The sequence below is a fragment of the Akanthomyces muscarius genome, chromosome 4, assembly GCF_028009165.1.
Source record: "Akanthomyces muscarius strain Ve6 chromosome 4, whole genome shotgun sequence".
NCBI lineage: Eukaryota > Fungi > Ascomycota > Sordariomycetes > Hypocreales > Cordycipitaceae > Akanthomyces > Akanthomyces muscarius.
This window is the reverse complement of record NC_079244.1, coordinates 402,966-417,371: the sequence shown is the minus strand read 5'-3', so window position 1 is coordinate 417,371 and position 14,406 is coordinate 402,966. Positions and strand designations below refer to the sequence as shown.

The 14,406-nt window shown below is 53.6% G+C and overlaps 7 protein-coding genes across 9 annotated transcripts; 3 read left to right on the top strand and 4 right to left on the bottom strand.

Moving 5' to 3' along the window:
• Positions 1 to 293: 293 nt before the first annotated feature.
• On the top strand, positions 294 to 518 carry LMH87_010766 (uncharacterized protein; the record flags this gene model as incomplete). Its single annotated transcript, XM_056199797.1, has 1 exon — positions 294 to 518. One exon carries the CDS (start codon positions 294 to 296, stop codon positions 516 to 518), a length of 225 nt encoding a protein of 74 aa, XP_056051711.1.
• Positions 519 to 969: 451 nt separating this feature from the next.
• On the bottom strand, positions 970 to 2,508 carry LMH87_010765 (uncharacterized protein; the record flags this gene model as incomplete). Its single annotated transcript, XM_056199796.1, has 3 exons — positions 970 to 1,964; positions 2,011 to 2,172; positions 2,238 to 2,508. 3 exons carry the CDS (start codon positions 2,506 to 2,508, stop codon positions 970 to 972), a joined length of 1,428 nt encoding a protein of 475 aa, XP_056051710.1.
• A 1,606-nt stretch (positions 2,509 to 4,114) lies between these two features.
• Positions 4,115 to 5,126, bottom strand: LMH87_010764 (uncharacterized protein; the record flags this gene model as incomplete). The annotated part of the gene is made up of 2 exons (XM_056199795.1): positions 4,115 to 5,048; positions 5,104 to 5,126. The coding sequence occupies 2 exons, from the start codon at positions 5,124 to 5,126 to the stop codon at positions 4,115 to 4,117; spliced, it is 957 nt and encodes a 318-aa protein (XP_056051709.1).
• Positions 5,127 to 5,967: 841 nt separating this feature from the next.
• Positions 5,968 to 7,059, bottom strand: LMH87_010763 (uncharacterized protein; the record flags this gene model as incomplete). Of its 3 annotated transcripts, none has more annotated exons than XM_056199792.1 (2): positions 6,230 to 6,257; positions 6,323 to 7,059. In XM_056199792.1, the coding sequence occupies 2 exons, from the start codon at positions 7,057 to 7,059 to the stop codon at positions 6,230 to 6,232; spliced, it is 765 nt and encodes a 254-aa protein (XP_056051707.1). The 3 variants fall into 3 exon arrangements, with proteins under 3 accessions (XP_056051708.1, XP_056051707.1, XP_056051706.1); XM_056199793.1 differs by lacking the exon at positions 6,230 to 6,257 and having other exon boundaries at positions 6,348 to 6,387; positions 6,440 to 7,059; XM_056199794.1 differs by having other exon boundaries at positions 5,968 to 7,059.
• A 592-nt stretch (positions 7,060 to 7,651) lies between these two features.
• LMH87_010762 (uncharacterized protein) lies at positions 7,652 to 8,857 on the bottom strand (the record flags this gene model as incomplete). Its single annotated transcript, XM_056199791.1, has 2 exons — positions 7,652 to 8,675; positions 8,760 to 8,857. 2 exons carry the CDS (start codon positions 8,855 to 8,857, stop codon positions 7,652 to 7,654), a joined length of 1,122 nt encoding a protein of 373 aa, XP_056051705.1.
• A 123-nt stretch (positions 8,858 to 8,980) lies between these two features.
• LMH87_010761 (uncharacterized protein) lies at positions 8,981 to 11,033 on the top strand (the record flags this gene model as incomplete). The annotated part of the gene is made up of 3 exons (XM_056199790.1): positions 8,981 to 9,082; positions 9,135 to 9,874; positions 9,929 to 11,033. The coding sequence occupies 3 exons, from the start codon at positions 8,981 to 8,983 to the stop codon at positions 11,031 to 11,033; spliced, it is 1,947 nt and encodes a 648-aa protein (XP_056051704.1).
• A 1,161-nt stretch (positions 11,034 to 12,194) lies between these two features.
• LMH87_010760 (uncharacterized protein) lies at positions 12,195 to 14,136 on the top strand (the record flags this gene model as incomplete). Its single annotated transcript, XM_056199789.1, has 7 exons — positions 12,195 to 12,267; positions 12,331 to 12,407; positions 12,462 to 12,532; positions 12,591 to 12,882; positions 12,934 to 13,686; positions 13,740 to 13,844; positions 13,897 to 14,136. 7 exons carry the CDS (start codon positions 12,195 to 12,197, stop codon positions 14,134 to 14,136), a joined length of 1,611 nt encoding a protein of 536 aa, XP_056051703.1.
• Between the last annotated feature and the right edge of the window lie 270 nt (positions 14,137 to 14,406).

Genomic DNA, 14,406 nt, shown 5'->3' with positions numbered 1-14,406 from the left:
CACCCCCACCGTCTTCTGTTACTCGTCTCAGTCATCGGACATGCATACACCCAAGGAGAGTGCGTGGCTGACCCGGCGCTGTTGAGTTGTGCATACGAGGCTTGCGGCCTGGAGCGCGGAGGGTCGGCGATATTCGCTCCAAGCCGGATTACATATACCCATGACTCCCCATGCTCTCGACTGGCAAACAGCAACTACTCAAACACCCGTATACATATTTGTTACAGCTTGCTAAATTCCAAAAAAAAAAAAAAATACCATTCCCCAATACGCAACGTCCCAACACTTCCATCATGGACGCCAAAGCCAACACCCGCGCATCTGTCGACTCCAACAGCCCTCTGCTGAGGAAATCGCAAGACACAACCGCTTCTCCAACTTCTTCCTCGCCAGCCGAAAAGGGCACAACTTCAAACACCAGCGCCAAAGATGCCGAGGCGCAAAAGAGCAATGCCAAGGATACTTTGAATCCCAAGCATCCCGTCTCGAGCATCCCCTTTAGCATGATTCACTGGTAGCCACGTGCAGTCTGGTTGCATGCACCCTGCTTGCATGTCGGCAGATTTATACACATTTCACGAGCGCAATATTATGGGGCTACGAGCTGCAAGTATACAAAAAGCAGCAATGGTCATCAAGGAGTCGGATCAGGTACACGACGGGGATACGCTAGGAAGCAAGTACATCACAGGCTACACACAGCAGTGCTAGAACATCCAAGATGAAAAGGGATAATAATGTCTGAGTGTTAGCTATAAGCTAGATCAAATTCACCCGTAGAATGAATTTATACATCTGAATGAAAACCCGGCATGATTCCCCATATTCAGCGACGACGCGCATTTGCTGTTTTGTGCATACACCATGCTTTTTATGCCCATAAAAGAAAAAGAACAGTGTCAAGGTGTAAAGTGTATATATGTAAGAAGAGGCCGGTTCGTGCAAAAAGCAAAGCCCAATGGCCATATTTTATATGATACCACCGGGCGGATCGTACCCCGTCGAAGAGGTGCCTCTCGCACCGCCTGCACTGCCTGGGTCGCCATCCGCCGGAGCGCTGCTCGTCTTGCGCAGCATAAACATTGGTTTCTTGCCTTCTTTATCCAGTTGTTTGAATAGAATCAGAGGCTTCTCATCCATGGCCAGGCACCGCTCCTGGTCGCCGTATACAATGTACAGGGCGTACTGGTCCCAGGGCGCATTGATCTGGTACTTGCGCAAGGCCGCTGGCAGAACCTTGTAGCACGGGTCTTCCATAGAGACCCGAAACGACTTGAAGATTTCTACCGAGCCGGGTGGATGGTTGGGCGTGTCGGGCACGGGCGTCTCGCGCCGTCGCGGGGCGTTGCCGGCGTTGGACTCGCTGTAGTTTCGTATCGACGGTGTGGCCGTCTCACTGCGGTAGGAGCGCGATGCGAGCGTCGTGCCGCTCATGTAATTTTGTGGTGATGTGGGAGAGGGTATGTTGGGCGAGTATCCGGGCGAGGACGAGCTTTGACCAGCGCCGTTCATGGCGGCGAGATGCGTCGACGACAGAACAGCGCGCTCGGCGGCGCTGGCAGGGTCTAGCGTTTGCTCGGCAATCGTTCGTTCGTGGCCGGCTTGTGTGGGTGATGAGCTCTTCGGTGTGGCTCCTATCAGAATCTTGCGTTGCGAGTACTGTCGTTTTACGCCACCAACGCCAGTGCTGCCACCCGGAGGCGTCGGGCCAGGACTCGAGATGGTGCCAGCCTCGTATGTGTATCCCTGGGTGCCAGGGGTGAGATTGGGCAGCGGCTGCTGCGCATCCTTGGCGAATCGAAGAGCGGGCAAAACATCTTCCCGTAACCGTCGAAAGTCGTCCGTCATGCGTCGCAGGTCCGTCTCGAGCAGGTTCATCCGCTCGTCGCGTAGCCTCAGCTGTTCGACGAGGTGCTTGATATCTTTGAGGGTTGCGGTAGCATACTGCGCTTCGGCATCGGCAGCTGCGACAGATTAGCAGATGCAACAGCATGACGCTGCAGTACTTACACATTGGTAGGTAGTGATCCGACTCCATGGGTATATCCTGTGCCTTTTTTACATCGTATACGCTCTTGAGGATGGTTAATCTGTGGCCGACACTGGCGATGCCCATGCTCTTGAGATCGTCATGAAGCAGGGCCACCAGAGCTTCGCCGACGATTTCGTTTTCTTTGCCGTCAAGTTAGCTCTTGTCGCTCGCGCGCCCCTCGAGACCGAGCTCCTGCCATACTTACCAATGAATCGGTCGGCATACTGGGAGAGGCCAATATTGCTGATAAAGTCGGCACACTCGTCAACGGTCCACTCTGAGATGATGGTCTCGGGCAGGCGGTCGGCGCTGCTGTGACGGCCATATGTTGTGGGCGTGTGCTCGGTGGAGGTTGAGATCTCGGAATCGATGGGGGAGGCTTCCGAGTCGCCGACGGGAGAGTGGCCACCCATACTGCGCTCGTACTCGTCATCGGCGTCCGACTCTGCGTAGGCGGTGCCGCCCTCGAAAGCCATGATGGGTTACTGGCTGGGCGTGGTTGCGGTTGGTGTGAGGTTGGCGGCGCCCGTGGCGAAGCGGGCGATGCAGCTAGGCCCCCGGGGAGAGGAGGGGAGGTTTTTCTGCAACACAGGCGAGGCGGATGGTGTCGCCTGCCAGCGGTTGCAAAAGCTATCGTCGTCCGGACGGATCGCTTTGGAGGCTGGCCAGCTTTACGTTTCGGAATGTCGAGGTGTTGGTCGTTGGTCGTCGTGGGTAGGGGCAGGTGGACGCGCAAGCTCGCTTTGGGCCTCGATTATTGCAACAAAGGCGAAGAAATGAAGACGTCTTGCGGGTTGATCACTTGTCGAGAGTGAATACGAGGTCGACGTAATGAATGAGCCCTGGAAGCGGGCTTGCGTTGGCGAATGAAGGCCTGAGCAGACGGGCGAGAGACCGGGCGGGTTTGGAGGGGAGGGGGGGTATCTGGTCGGGAGAGCTGGGAGATTGGGGCCCCTTTGGGATTAATGAGGTGTGGCGTGTGACGAGAGCCCCTGGTGGTTAGGACGATGGGTTTGGCCGGGAAGAATGAGACGAACGTTCCGGAAACCGCAGAAAGAAAGAAAAAAATGCCGATGTTGTCGAGGAGGGAGGGGGGGGAACAGGATAGATAAAACGGTCGCGGGTCGGCAAGGGCGCGAGGGAGGATTTGGATGCAGCCAGACAGACGAGAGGAGGGCGGCGGGAGAGAGAGGCAGGCAGGCAGGCAGGCAGTGAGTGGCAGGCACTCAGTCAGGCACAGGACAGGCACAAGCATGCCGCCAAGTGGTGTCAGGTCGCTGCGCGGGCCGGCGGTACAGTGGGCTGTCTGGCAGGGGTACATGCATCACCGCGGAAGGAGGCGCCTGCAGGAGGTACCGGGTACGGCTCTGGCTCTGTTACAGCGGGCGAGGTCACCTAAGATACAACACTTGAGTAAAAGCAAGACGCCAAACAGCACTCACTGCTGGGCCTCTGTCTCGCTGTCTCGCTGCGAAGCCAAGCTTGGGCCTCTGGTGCGCGCAATGGCCGGCAAAGTTGACGACTGCAGGAGGCTAATGCAGGTGCCGGAAAGCAAGAGGAGGACTAATCAAGGACACATGTCTGGTCATGAGTAGATGTTGGATCTATAGATGGGCTCCTGGAGGAATAGCAGGTCAGTTACCTACCTACCTACCTAGGTACCGTAGGTACCTATGCGCCCGCGTCCAGCGGGTTTACAGCGGGTTTGCAGCAGTCGACGGCGCATCGCCCAGCTGCAGCGCACCTGTAAACCACTACAAATACTACCTGCCTACCTAACCACCCAGACATCACGCGCACCATGGCATGCCCTTCAACCACACAGACCGGACATCATGTACCTCCATGATCCATCATCAGCTCCCGTCTGAGTCCTTAGGTATTAGCTTGAAGATGCGAATCTTTCAAGCCCAAGTTGATTGGAAGTGTTACATTATTCTGACTGTCTGAGACTTTAACAGCTGTTGAGATCAACCAAGTGGACGATGGACTCGTCACAAACGCTTCGCATTACATGCCCTACGCAAATGTTCTTGGCAAGTAGATACACCACTCTGCAAGGCTCCTCTGCAGCATCGTCTCTTACTGCATCCTTTCCACGATGTTCCCCATGACTGCCCTCGACAGCTCCCCGTGCGCGGCAAAGAGCTCCTGAAACTCGGTGCTTGTCCACAGCCGCTTGGCGTGGCACGCGGCAAAGGCGCTCACGAGCTCGCGCAGCAGCGGCCGCTCGTCCGCCTCGTAGCAGTAGCGCAGCAGGGCCACCAAGTCGCAGATCCTGTCCTCATGCAGCGTAAACTGGCACAGGATCCGGTGGAGCTTGTGGAGGGCCAGCTGCGCGAGCGCCTCGATGCCGTAGCAGGCTGCCATTGCGTGGACCCGCGCGTGGGAGAGGAAGACGTCCTTGTACTCGCTCTGGCTGTCTTTGTTGATGGGGCAGAGATGAGGACCAGCGACGCCGCATTCGTAGGAACGCTGTGTTTGGAAACTGTCCCATGCAGTTTTTATTGTTTGTGGCGAAGTTGGCGGCGACGGCACTACTGGTGCCAAGTTCTCGACCTCTTCGTCAAAGTCACTGAGCAGGTTGGCGAGACGGTCCTTCTTTTTCTTGCCCTTCTTTATGGCCTTTGACGAGGAGATCGTGAAATTTCCCCAGAAATTGTCGTCTGATGGTTCGGGGGCATTGGATTCAGCGATGTTTGTGCGAACAGCCGGCTGGCCAGGTTCGACGGAATTCTCGCTCAATCCGTCCAACTTCTGCGCAGTTGGCTCTGGTACCACGCGAACAAACGGAGCACTGCCTTCGTAGTTTCTGGTGTACACGTACTGGCCGAATCGAACGAATGTGTCCTCGTCGACGTTTTCCCACACAGTGCAGCCGCTTGTTGCTTCCTTCATGGACCCATTGACCAGCGAATCAATGACCGGAGATTGGCTCGCGGCGAGTGACGCATGGACGAAGAATTCTCGTTTCTGCGGCCCGATCAGAAAACGACATGGTTTGGACGAAAGGATGCTGTTTGCTCGAAATTAGCCTTGTGCCGCGGGCTGCTGCCGCCTCTCCTACTCACCTGCCAAATTCGATTTCCGCCATGATTCCGCTGTTATTGCTTCACGAGATGATACAGCGGATGCAGGAGTTTTCGGTTTGAAAAGAGGAGGTGGAAAACAGAAAGGTTAGGTGCCTGGTGAGGGGTTGGGCACAATTGCAAACGGGAGCTGTCTGAACCCTGCGTAGCTGCAGCCGCAGTCACATCTCAATTGCATACATGCGGCAGCTGCCTAAAGTAGCATGAGAAAAACCTTTAATTAACCCCGTATATTAACTTCAGTAGATGATATTACATTCACATTGGATTGTCGTCTGACGGCGCGCGAGAATATCTTGTCTCAGCTCACAGTTCGAGTCAAATGAGAAATAATTCTTCTTAGCGGTTACGATAGTCAGAGTACCATCATGTTAATGAGCGAGGAAAGAGAAGTCTGATGAACTTTCGCAATGCCCCGTGATAGCCGCCAGGCTGCCTTGGGCCTGCTACGTCAAGAGTACCTAGCCAGACTCAATCAATCGATCATGCCGCCGCTAATCATAAGACAAAACCACTTCTCCTGTTGCCAACATGTACATTGCATGATTAGACTTCTGTAATTGTAGTAACTGAAGGAATAGGACTACAGAGCTGCGCGTGTACCAAAGACAGTGCCGAGGTGGGAGGCTGGACGGCTGCGAAAGGGAGGCGGATAGATTGAGACCATTTTTTGCGGACAAGAATATACTGACCAAGTTTGAGATACTTGATTGAGTTGCAGAAGCTTTAGTAAAGGGAAGAAACAGGCGAGCTAGCTACAGTTATGGTATGCAGTATGATTCATGTATTATTTTACAACTATACAACGATTTTTTAAAAACATTGAAGGTATGCAGCTTTACACATCTAATGCAGACCGCTCATCGTCCACTCAAGGATAGGTAAATTCTCGCACGGTCTTCCCAATGTCAACTGGGCGACTTTGCTGCTCAACTCCATGATGACGGTACTGACAGTCGTCACCTTGTCCATGCCAACGGCGTCATCGCTCGGCTTCCCCAGGCAGATGGAATCCGGAGAGCCCTGCTGATCACACAGCCTCGTTCGTATGCTGGCAAAGCTCGGTTGCACACCCTTTTCGGTGTCGTGTCTCGTCAGCTCATCCATCCTAGCCAACCGGGCAAACGAGTTCTCCTCTGGGTGGTCCACGGCAGCGAGCGGGCGGTTCGTCGCATATAGATGGTTCGTGTGCCCGACAAACGGGAACGTCTCCCCGCGCGGGGGGATCACCGTGCTGCCGTGGGGAGAGCACTCGATGCTGCCTGCCTTGCCGTTGGCATCCGCAATCATAATGTTGCAGGTGCTTGCGAGGCCGTACTCCTCGACGATGGCAAGGGCTTCGTCAAAGGTGGATGCGAACTGCAGGATGCGGCGCAGGAGGACATGAATGGGGAACTTGTCCTGGCTTTGCGCGCCGGCGAGGATCCCGTTGAGCAGCGTGCCCACACCTGCCGAGTTGAGCCCAATCTTGCCCACGAGCCCGGCCTCGCACATGAATTGCATCTGTAGAGACGAGTCGCTTGGGATAATGTGCAGAACAACGAGGTGGACTACGAGCCAATCCCAGTTTTGCGCGAGAAAGATGCGTCCTTCTGGGCCTTGCTGGCTGATACAGGTGCAGCCGTCGGCAAAGTTGGTGAGCCCGAGCTCGCTCCTCGCGTTCAGAGTGAGAATGTCCTCCATGGACAGGCCCTTACCGGCGCCGTCTGCGATGCCTTTCATCTCCTCGAGGATTTCTGGATACTTGGCGGACAGCAAGGGGATGTACGCCGAAGCTCGCTCCCGGGCCTGTTCCCAGTTTATTTTGGCCCTGTCTTGGAAGAAATCGGCGTACAAGCCAATGTTGCCATGGATCTCATCTGATGCAGAAGAGCCATGGCTGAAGCCAATTTCATACGGCGATCCAGTGCATTTGATGATTCTTGCTTTGGCTGCCATGATGGTGGTTCTGGCAGTATCGGAGAGCTTCTGTTGGTGCCGGCGAATTGCGCTTCCAGTGACCTGGGCTCACTGCATGTTGCATGAAGTATACGGTAGCATATTATATCTCGTACATCATTTCATGCGTTTCGTGTACCCGGACTGATGTCCATGAGTACCAGTAGACAAGCCACGAATGTGGGGTGCCGCATTCGTCGTCGTTGGATGGGCGTTCGAGTCACAGGGCGGGCTGCGGATGTCAACCAGGCAGTCGCCTAAAAGAATACCCGACTATCTCGGCTACGGGGTCTTTTTGACATTTGAACGGCGATTGGTGTAGAAGCATGACCACGAACAGGCTCCATGACCGTCTTGCATGACCATGCTATCGGGTGCGTGACTACGTTGCTGACCACCACTGTGTGGCATCACAGCCTGCATGCAGCGTGCAGGACGACCTGCATGAGTACGCCCAGGACCACACCATCCTGTCAGTGGCGGCTCAGCCCAGGACCGCACTTTTCCAAGCATGCTGTTGGTCGGCCAGTAGATACAAGGAATGAGAGAAGCAGACAGAGCAGAGGATAGTGCTTGCATTCGGGGTGTCGCTCTACTTGAAGAAATCTAGTATATTTGACACCACATCATCCGGCGCGGCCTCGGGAATAAAGTGGCCCGATTTAACACTGTGACCGTCGACGACCACGCTTTTGGCCGTCACAGCTCGCCATTCTTGCAGAGCATCGAAACACTTTTCAATAACGCCTTGATCGCCCCAGAGAACCCTCAACGGACAACAAATCAATCTTTCCTTGTTCAAGTCATCTCGTGCCTCGTCCAAGTCGAGCGTTGCGCTGGCTCGATAGTCCTGACACATCGCGTGGACCGTCTCTGGATGCTCCATCGTGCTTAGATAGTAGTCAAGACAGGACTGATCATATATCCCTCGATTCTTTCCGTCGTCTGCGACTCCCAGACAGAACTCGCCAAAGTGGCGGGGACATCCGTTGATCATGGTCTCTGGAAGTGGTTCGGGCTGTGTCAGAAAAAACCAATGAAAGTAGGCAGAGGCAAATCTCTGGTCCGTCGCAGTGTACATTGCTAGTGTTGGGCAGATGTCCAGCAGCATGGCACTTTGCACCCGCGACGGGAAGTCGACGCAGAGCTTGTGCGCAACTCGTGCGCCACGGTCGTGTCCACAGACAAAGAAGTGATCGGTGAACCCGAGTGAGTCCATCACGCTTATGCAGTCTTTTGCCATGGCACTCTTCGCATAGTGGTGCAGCTCGCTGGGCTTGGACGAGGCGCCGTAACCGCGAATGTCGATGAGCACAATGGAGTAGCGCTGGACCAGCTGCTCGGTGACCCTGTGCCAAATGTGATGGCTCTGTGGGAAGCCGTGGAGCATGAGTACCGGCGGCAGTTGCGAGTCGGCATTCTTGCTGATGCGGCCGAATATCTCAATGGTGGGATCTGTCTCTGTCTTGACAGTAAAGGACTCAAAGGTTTCAAACATGGTGCCGAGTTTGGCAGAGGCAAGAGTATGAAGAGTCGGCTTTCCGTGTAGATGGTACTTGGACGAGCTGCTTGCGCACTCATAAAATGCGCCCGTGTCAAGCTGGTATGTAGCAAGACTATAGATAACGGGAAGTAAACGGGTCAACGGTACGTCACGATCCGTCGTCATGCGGAGTGAATTTACCCGATAGCGCCCGCACCAAGGAATGCGCGCCCTACGGTGTCGTGTCAGGCTGTTGGCCGCGGCCTCCGAGCTAGATGACGCCACGCCCCCAGCTCTTGATTCGGTGTAGCCCATCCAGGTAGACAGAGTCGTAATGCCGAATGCACACCTGCCATGGTCTAATATCAAGGTCGCAGTTGACAGAAACCGTGTTTCGATTTTAATCACAAGAAACTTGTCAAAGTCGGTCCATCAGCGATGGTCAGCAACAATGAAATGCCTTACGGCGATTGGCCGTCCCCAATTACAGTTGAATCGGTGGCATCTGAAAGACGGGCCATCTCGAGCCCGCGCGTTCATGTAAGTGCACGCCCATGACATTTATATAGCTACGAAAATCTGATTTTCATAGTTGGCTCTAAACAAGAAGTTTTTCGTGGAATCCCGTCCTTCTGGTGGCAGCACCATCATGGAGATTATCGGCAGCAAGGTCCAAGACATTCTGCCGCCTGAATTTAGCGTTGAAAACAGAGTTTACGAGTATGGCGGGCCTCTCTATGATGTCGCCTGCGACGGCAGAATTATTTTTTCCAACAAAGATGATACGCTTCGTATCCTGGATACCGAGACTCATCAAGTATCTCATCTACCGACCAAGGAAGGCTTCAGATACTCCACCTTCAGTGCCAACAGCAAGTCACCATGGGTTTTGGCTGTAGAGGAAGACCACACTTCTGCAGTTGCTGCAAACGCAAAGCATTACATATCTGCGATCAATGTCACTTCTGGAGTGCTGAAAAGACTTGCCTCTGGGGCTGACTTTTATCACGCGCCGTGCTTCAATTTGGATGGCACTCGGCTGGCCTGGCTGGAATGGAATCATCCCGACTTGCCTTTCAACGATGCCAAGCTGTACACTGCGGAGTGGGATGACGATGGGACCATATGCAATACTCGAATTATCGCAGGCGCTGAGAATACTAGCGTGACTGAGCCGAGATGGGGTGTTGACGGGTCTCTCTTCTTCGCGCAAGAGGTCAATGGTTTTCGCCAACTTTTCCGAATGACGCTAGGACATGGCGACCCAATCCACGTGGAGCTTGCTGGGTTGGAGAACGTAGAATTTGGACAAATTGATTTGATTGACGGAAGGTAAGCCTGAACAGCCAAGCAGAAGTGGACAACGAATGAAGCTAATTGTGCCAGCCGAACTTACACAGCGCTCTGTGAGAATAAAGTCTTTGCCATCATTAGTTCGAAAGGCGTTAACATGCCAATCGTGATTAATTTGGATACAAAAACCTGGCAAGAAGTGGCTCAAGCTCAGAAAATTGTCCAGGTTATGCTGGATGCCGTCGTGCGGCTCACCGACTCCTCCGTTCTCATCGTTGCTCAAAGTGCCACACTCGCCAAAGCGCTGTACATGATCGACCTCGAACTGCCAGATCGCAGCGCCGTCATCCGCAGCGCGGCTGACAAAGAAGATCCGCAGAATTTCTTCTCGGTACCTGAGCCACTTTGCATGAACTCACAGCGACAGCCTGCTCGAAGTATATATGGATTCCTCTGGATGCCTTACAACAAAGACTGTGACGCAAAAAATGGCCGTCTTCCACCACTCATCATAGACGCCCATGGCGGCCCTACATGGATGGTCGGCAGCGGTCTCAATCTCAAAATCCAATATTTTACCTCGCGAGGCTACGCGTACGCAGGTCTGAACTACACAGGTTCCACTGGCTACGGCAAAACATACCGAGACGCCCTCTTTGGTAACTGGGGAACGATCGACGCTGCCGATGCGGCAGAGTGCGCGGAGCATCTTGCGTCGACCGGGCGCGTGGACGGCAAGGCCGTCGGTATCTCGGGCCACAGCGCAGGAGGCTACCTCGTGCTGCAATGCCTCACGCTCTATCCTGATGCATTCGCAGGTGGCGTATGTGCGGCTGGCGTCAGCGACGTCAAGGCGTTGGGCGAATCGACGCACAAGTTGGAGCTTCATTACGCAGACGCACTTCTCGGCTGCAGTGACGCTGGCGACGAGGAGAAAACGGCCCTGTATCATGAGCGCAGCGCGATTCATCGCGTAGATCGGGTCCACAGCCCGCTGCTCATGGTGCACGGGGCATTGGATACAGTAGTGCCGATCAATCAGATGAGAGAGATGGCCAGGAAGCTGGAAAGGAAGGGGGCCGATGCGAAGCTGGTAGAGGTGACCGGCGAGGGGCACATGCTGGATAGCCCGCGGGCAGTGAAGATTTGGCTGCAGGAGGAAGAAGCATGGTGGAGGACGACATTGCTTAGGGCTTAGGCACGGCTACAAAGAAGAGCACTTCTCTCCAAGGGGCCTCAAGATTTGTTGAATTGGTACTATCCTTGTTCTGAATCTACCACGCGATTCTTTGACTTGCAAACGCATTTTGAAGGCTTTCCGCCGCTTGTGGCGCGCAAAAAGCCATCCGTATGCTTTGGAGACCATCTCCGTCGCACATCAATTGATTTGATTCAATCGTTTCCTTATTTGCTACGCTCAAGCGGCCCGGAAATAGTTTTCAACTGAAGTAGTGGAAATTTCGGCAATGGGAGGGTCAACAGACCTGTCACGGGCCTCAAGGTGTGAAACGGTGTGTCAGCTGCCCTGGATCGATCTCTGGTCCCTGTAGTCTATTATCTAATCTATCGCTAGGTCCGGCCTATTAGCGGGCTCTCGAACCCATCTTCTACTTGCTGCCGACTGGAGAAGGTGATCCGCGGAGTCCGGCTTCATGCGCCACGGCGTGCAGAGCAGCGGTCGTTCGCATAAACTTGGATCCGCATCAATTATACTACTGTACATCAAGATTGTATCGCATGGAGCGGTGTAAGTGCATCTTCTTTCTGCGACCGAGTTGCCAATGTGTAAGTCGAGGACGAAGAAGATGCGCACTCGTGCAAGAGGTCTATTGTTGAACAGACCGAATGGCGGCACATTAGACCGCGAAGACGATTGAGATACTCGTCTCCCAGTTCCTCCGCTGACCAGCTTGAAATCCTCCAATTCATTCTCCAGTCATATTTGTCTGTCGAATCAATCGCCCTCTCACGGTTAAAAGTTGGGCCGCTCATACCGGTAATAACGTCTCCTGGTCTGGGGTAGCACACTGTGGCGTTCCCAAAAGTCTGGAGTACTTGGCAAGGGACCTCGCTTCCCCGCATGAAAGACGTTGAAACTAGAGCTGAGCTTTGATCATGTTAGGTACTTGTGACTTGCAGGCTTCCGCTATCAGGGCAAACACGAGCTAGACCTACACCGGGACGCCACCCATTGCGAGAGATTGCATACTCTTCCTGCTGCGCATTTACGATCGCCATATCAAGTGGACGGATTGCCTGAAGAATTAAATAGCCCCGGATGCCTCACTCTTCAGGTTAATTCATATTCTCATTCAATTTGGCTGCGCGACTTTGGCTGCACCAGACCGCTGCCTGCAAGATGACAAACAACCCCGATGAATCGGCGCCCGATGAGCTGCGCTACCCCCCGGGTACCGTGGTTCTCGTCTCCAGTAAACTCACACTTCCATATCGAAAGGAGACCACGAGTGTAAGCTAACATAGCTTTACACTAGGACGCGATTCTGCAGCTGGGGTTGGAGGGGAAATTGTTCTGAGCCCAGCACCCTCCGACAACCCCAACGATCCTCTCGTACGTCACGACGCTTAATTCTATTTTCGCCTTATTAACAATACCACCGAATAGATGTGGTCAGCATGGCGAAAATCCTTGAACTTTGCCCAACTCTCAGCAATGTCGATTATCATTTCAACCTCGTGAGTACATTGTCTTAGGTTGGCTAGCCGCCCTGCACGCCTACTGACCGTTGCATAGCATCGCCATGCAGCCCGTGTTCTGGGCGCAAATGCGAAAGGATATCGGTGCCTCGTTTCAAGAAATGGCGAATTCCTTGTCATGCGCGTTGGTGGGCCTTGCCATCGGATGCCTGGTCTTTATTCCCTTTACCATCAAGTACGGACGGCGGTCGTCCTTTGTTTTGCCCACGGCCATCATCGCAATCACTGCCTGGTGGGCTGCGTACATGAAAACAGTCGGGGAACTATACGTGACAGCATTGTTATTCGGTCTTGCTGGAGCGACTAGTCAGACCGCCATCGAAATGAGTGTATGTCGGCCCCATTTCATCTCCCAACTTGGGTTCTAATTCAGACCGCAGATCAACGATCTATTCTATGTTCACCAGCGAGCGACGGCAAACGGCGTCTACGTTGCGACAATTATGGTTGGGAATTTTCTTGTGCCGATGGCGGCTGGCGCTGAAGCTGTGCACATGGGCTGGAGGGCATGCTTCAAAACTCTGGCGGCAAGCGTCACCGCTCTAGTGGTCATCATGGTCTTCGCCCTCGAGGAGACAAAGTTTATCAGAGACGTCGACATCAACGCCGTCGATGCAGGCATTTCGGCTGAAGGTGTGAAGGACGATGAAGCTGGAATCGCACACAAGGCTCCAGAAACGGCATCTGGCGCTATCCATTGTGAAACTCAGGCCAGCCGTGTCCCGAAAACGTATTGGCAGCGGCTTAGGTTCTTCACGACAACGCCCGAATCGCTATGGACCGTAGCAAAACTGCCGTTCTACACGTTTTGGTTCCCGCACGTGGCATTCAGTTCACTGCAGCTGGCCGCGGTGCAGACGTTCTACTCGGTCCTGTCTTCCAGCACATCCATTATTTTTTCCAGCCCTCCTTACAACTTCAATGCCGCTCAGATCGGATACATGTCCACTGGTCTTTGCATTGGAGCGATCCTAGGTGCTGTGTATGGTGGCTATTTTACTGATCGGGCAATGTTGTGGTTCGCCAGACGAAACAACGGTGTGTTCGAGCCGGAGATGCGCCTCTATCTACTGCCCCTCCCGGCCGTTACGATGCTCGTCGGTTTGATTGTAAATGGTTTTACAGCGGACAAGGTAGCGTAATTTTCTGGATGATTCAGAAATCCAAGCTAACACTGCTCTCGAAGGGAATGCACTGGATCTATCCCAGCATTGGTAGGGTAATTTTCGGCTTTGGCAACAGTGCGGCGACGGACACGTTCTTCACCATTGTCATCGACGCATTTCCTGCCGTAAGTATATCTGGCGTAAACAATCGAGCTCGCTAATTTTTCTTGCTTGTAGCTCGTCGGACAAACCTTTGTGTCTGTCGTATTCTTCCAAAATGCCCTGAGCATTGCTGGTCCATTTGCGATCGAGACCTGGCGGCATAATATGGGAATCACAAACATGTTCATCACCGCAGCAGTGCTGGGGCTCGTGATTAATGCGTTGGCCATTCCGTTGGTGATCTGGGGTAAGCGAGCCAGAATTGCCGTGGCCCCGCGCTATCACCAGTTAGCCAAGGCAGGCCTCAGGAAGTAAGAGATGGTCAAGGAATTGGATCAGTCTAGCTACGTTAGTGATAGTCTGGCAAAATATTGTGCGTATAACAGCTTCAAAAGGCGATGATGCACTTCATGGGACAGTTCAGCTGTGTAAATACCCTGCCGCTGCTTATCGATGACACCGGATTGCTTCGTCCAATTTGCATCGTACTTCAGAGGCGTCACTGCATTTGCAATAGTGGAAATACTGACGTGACCGCACGTGGGATAGTATATATGAGGAAAATTGTGTTTAATATGATGGTTT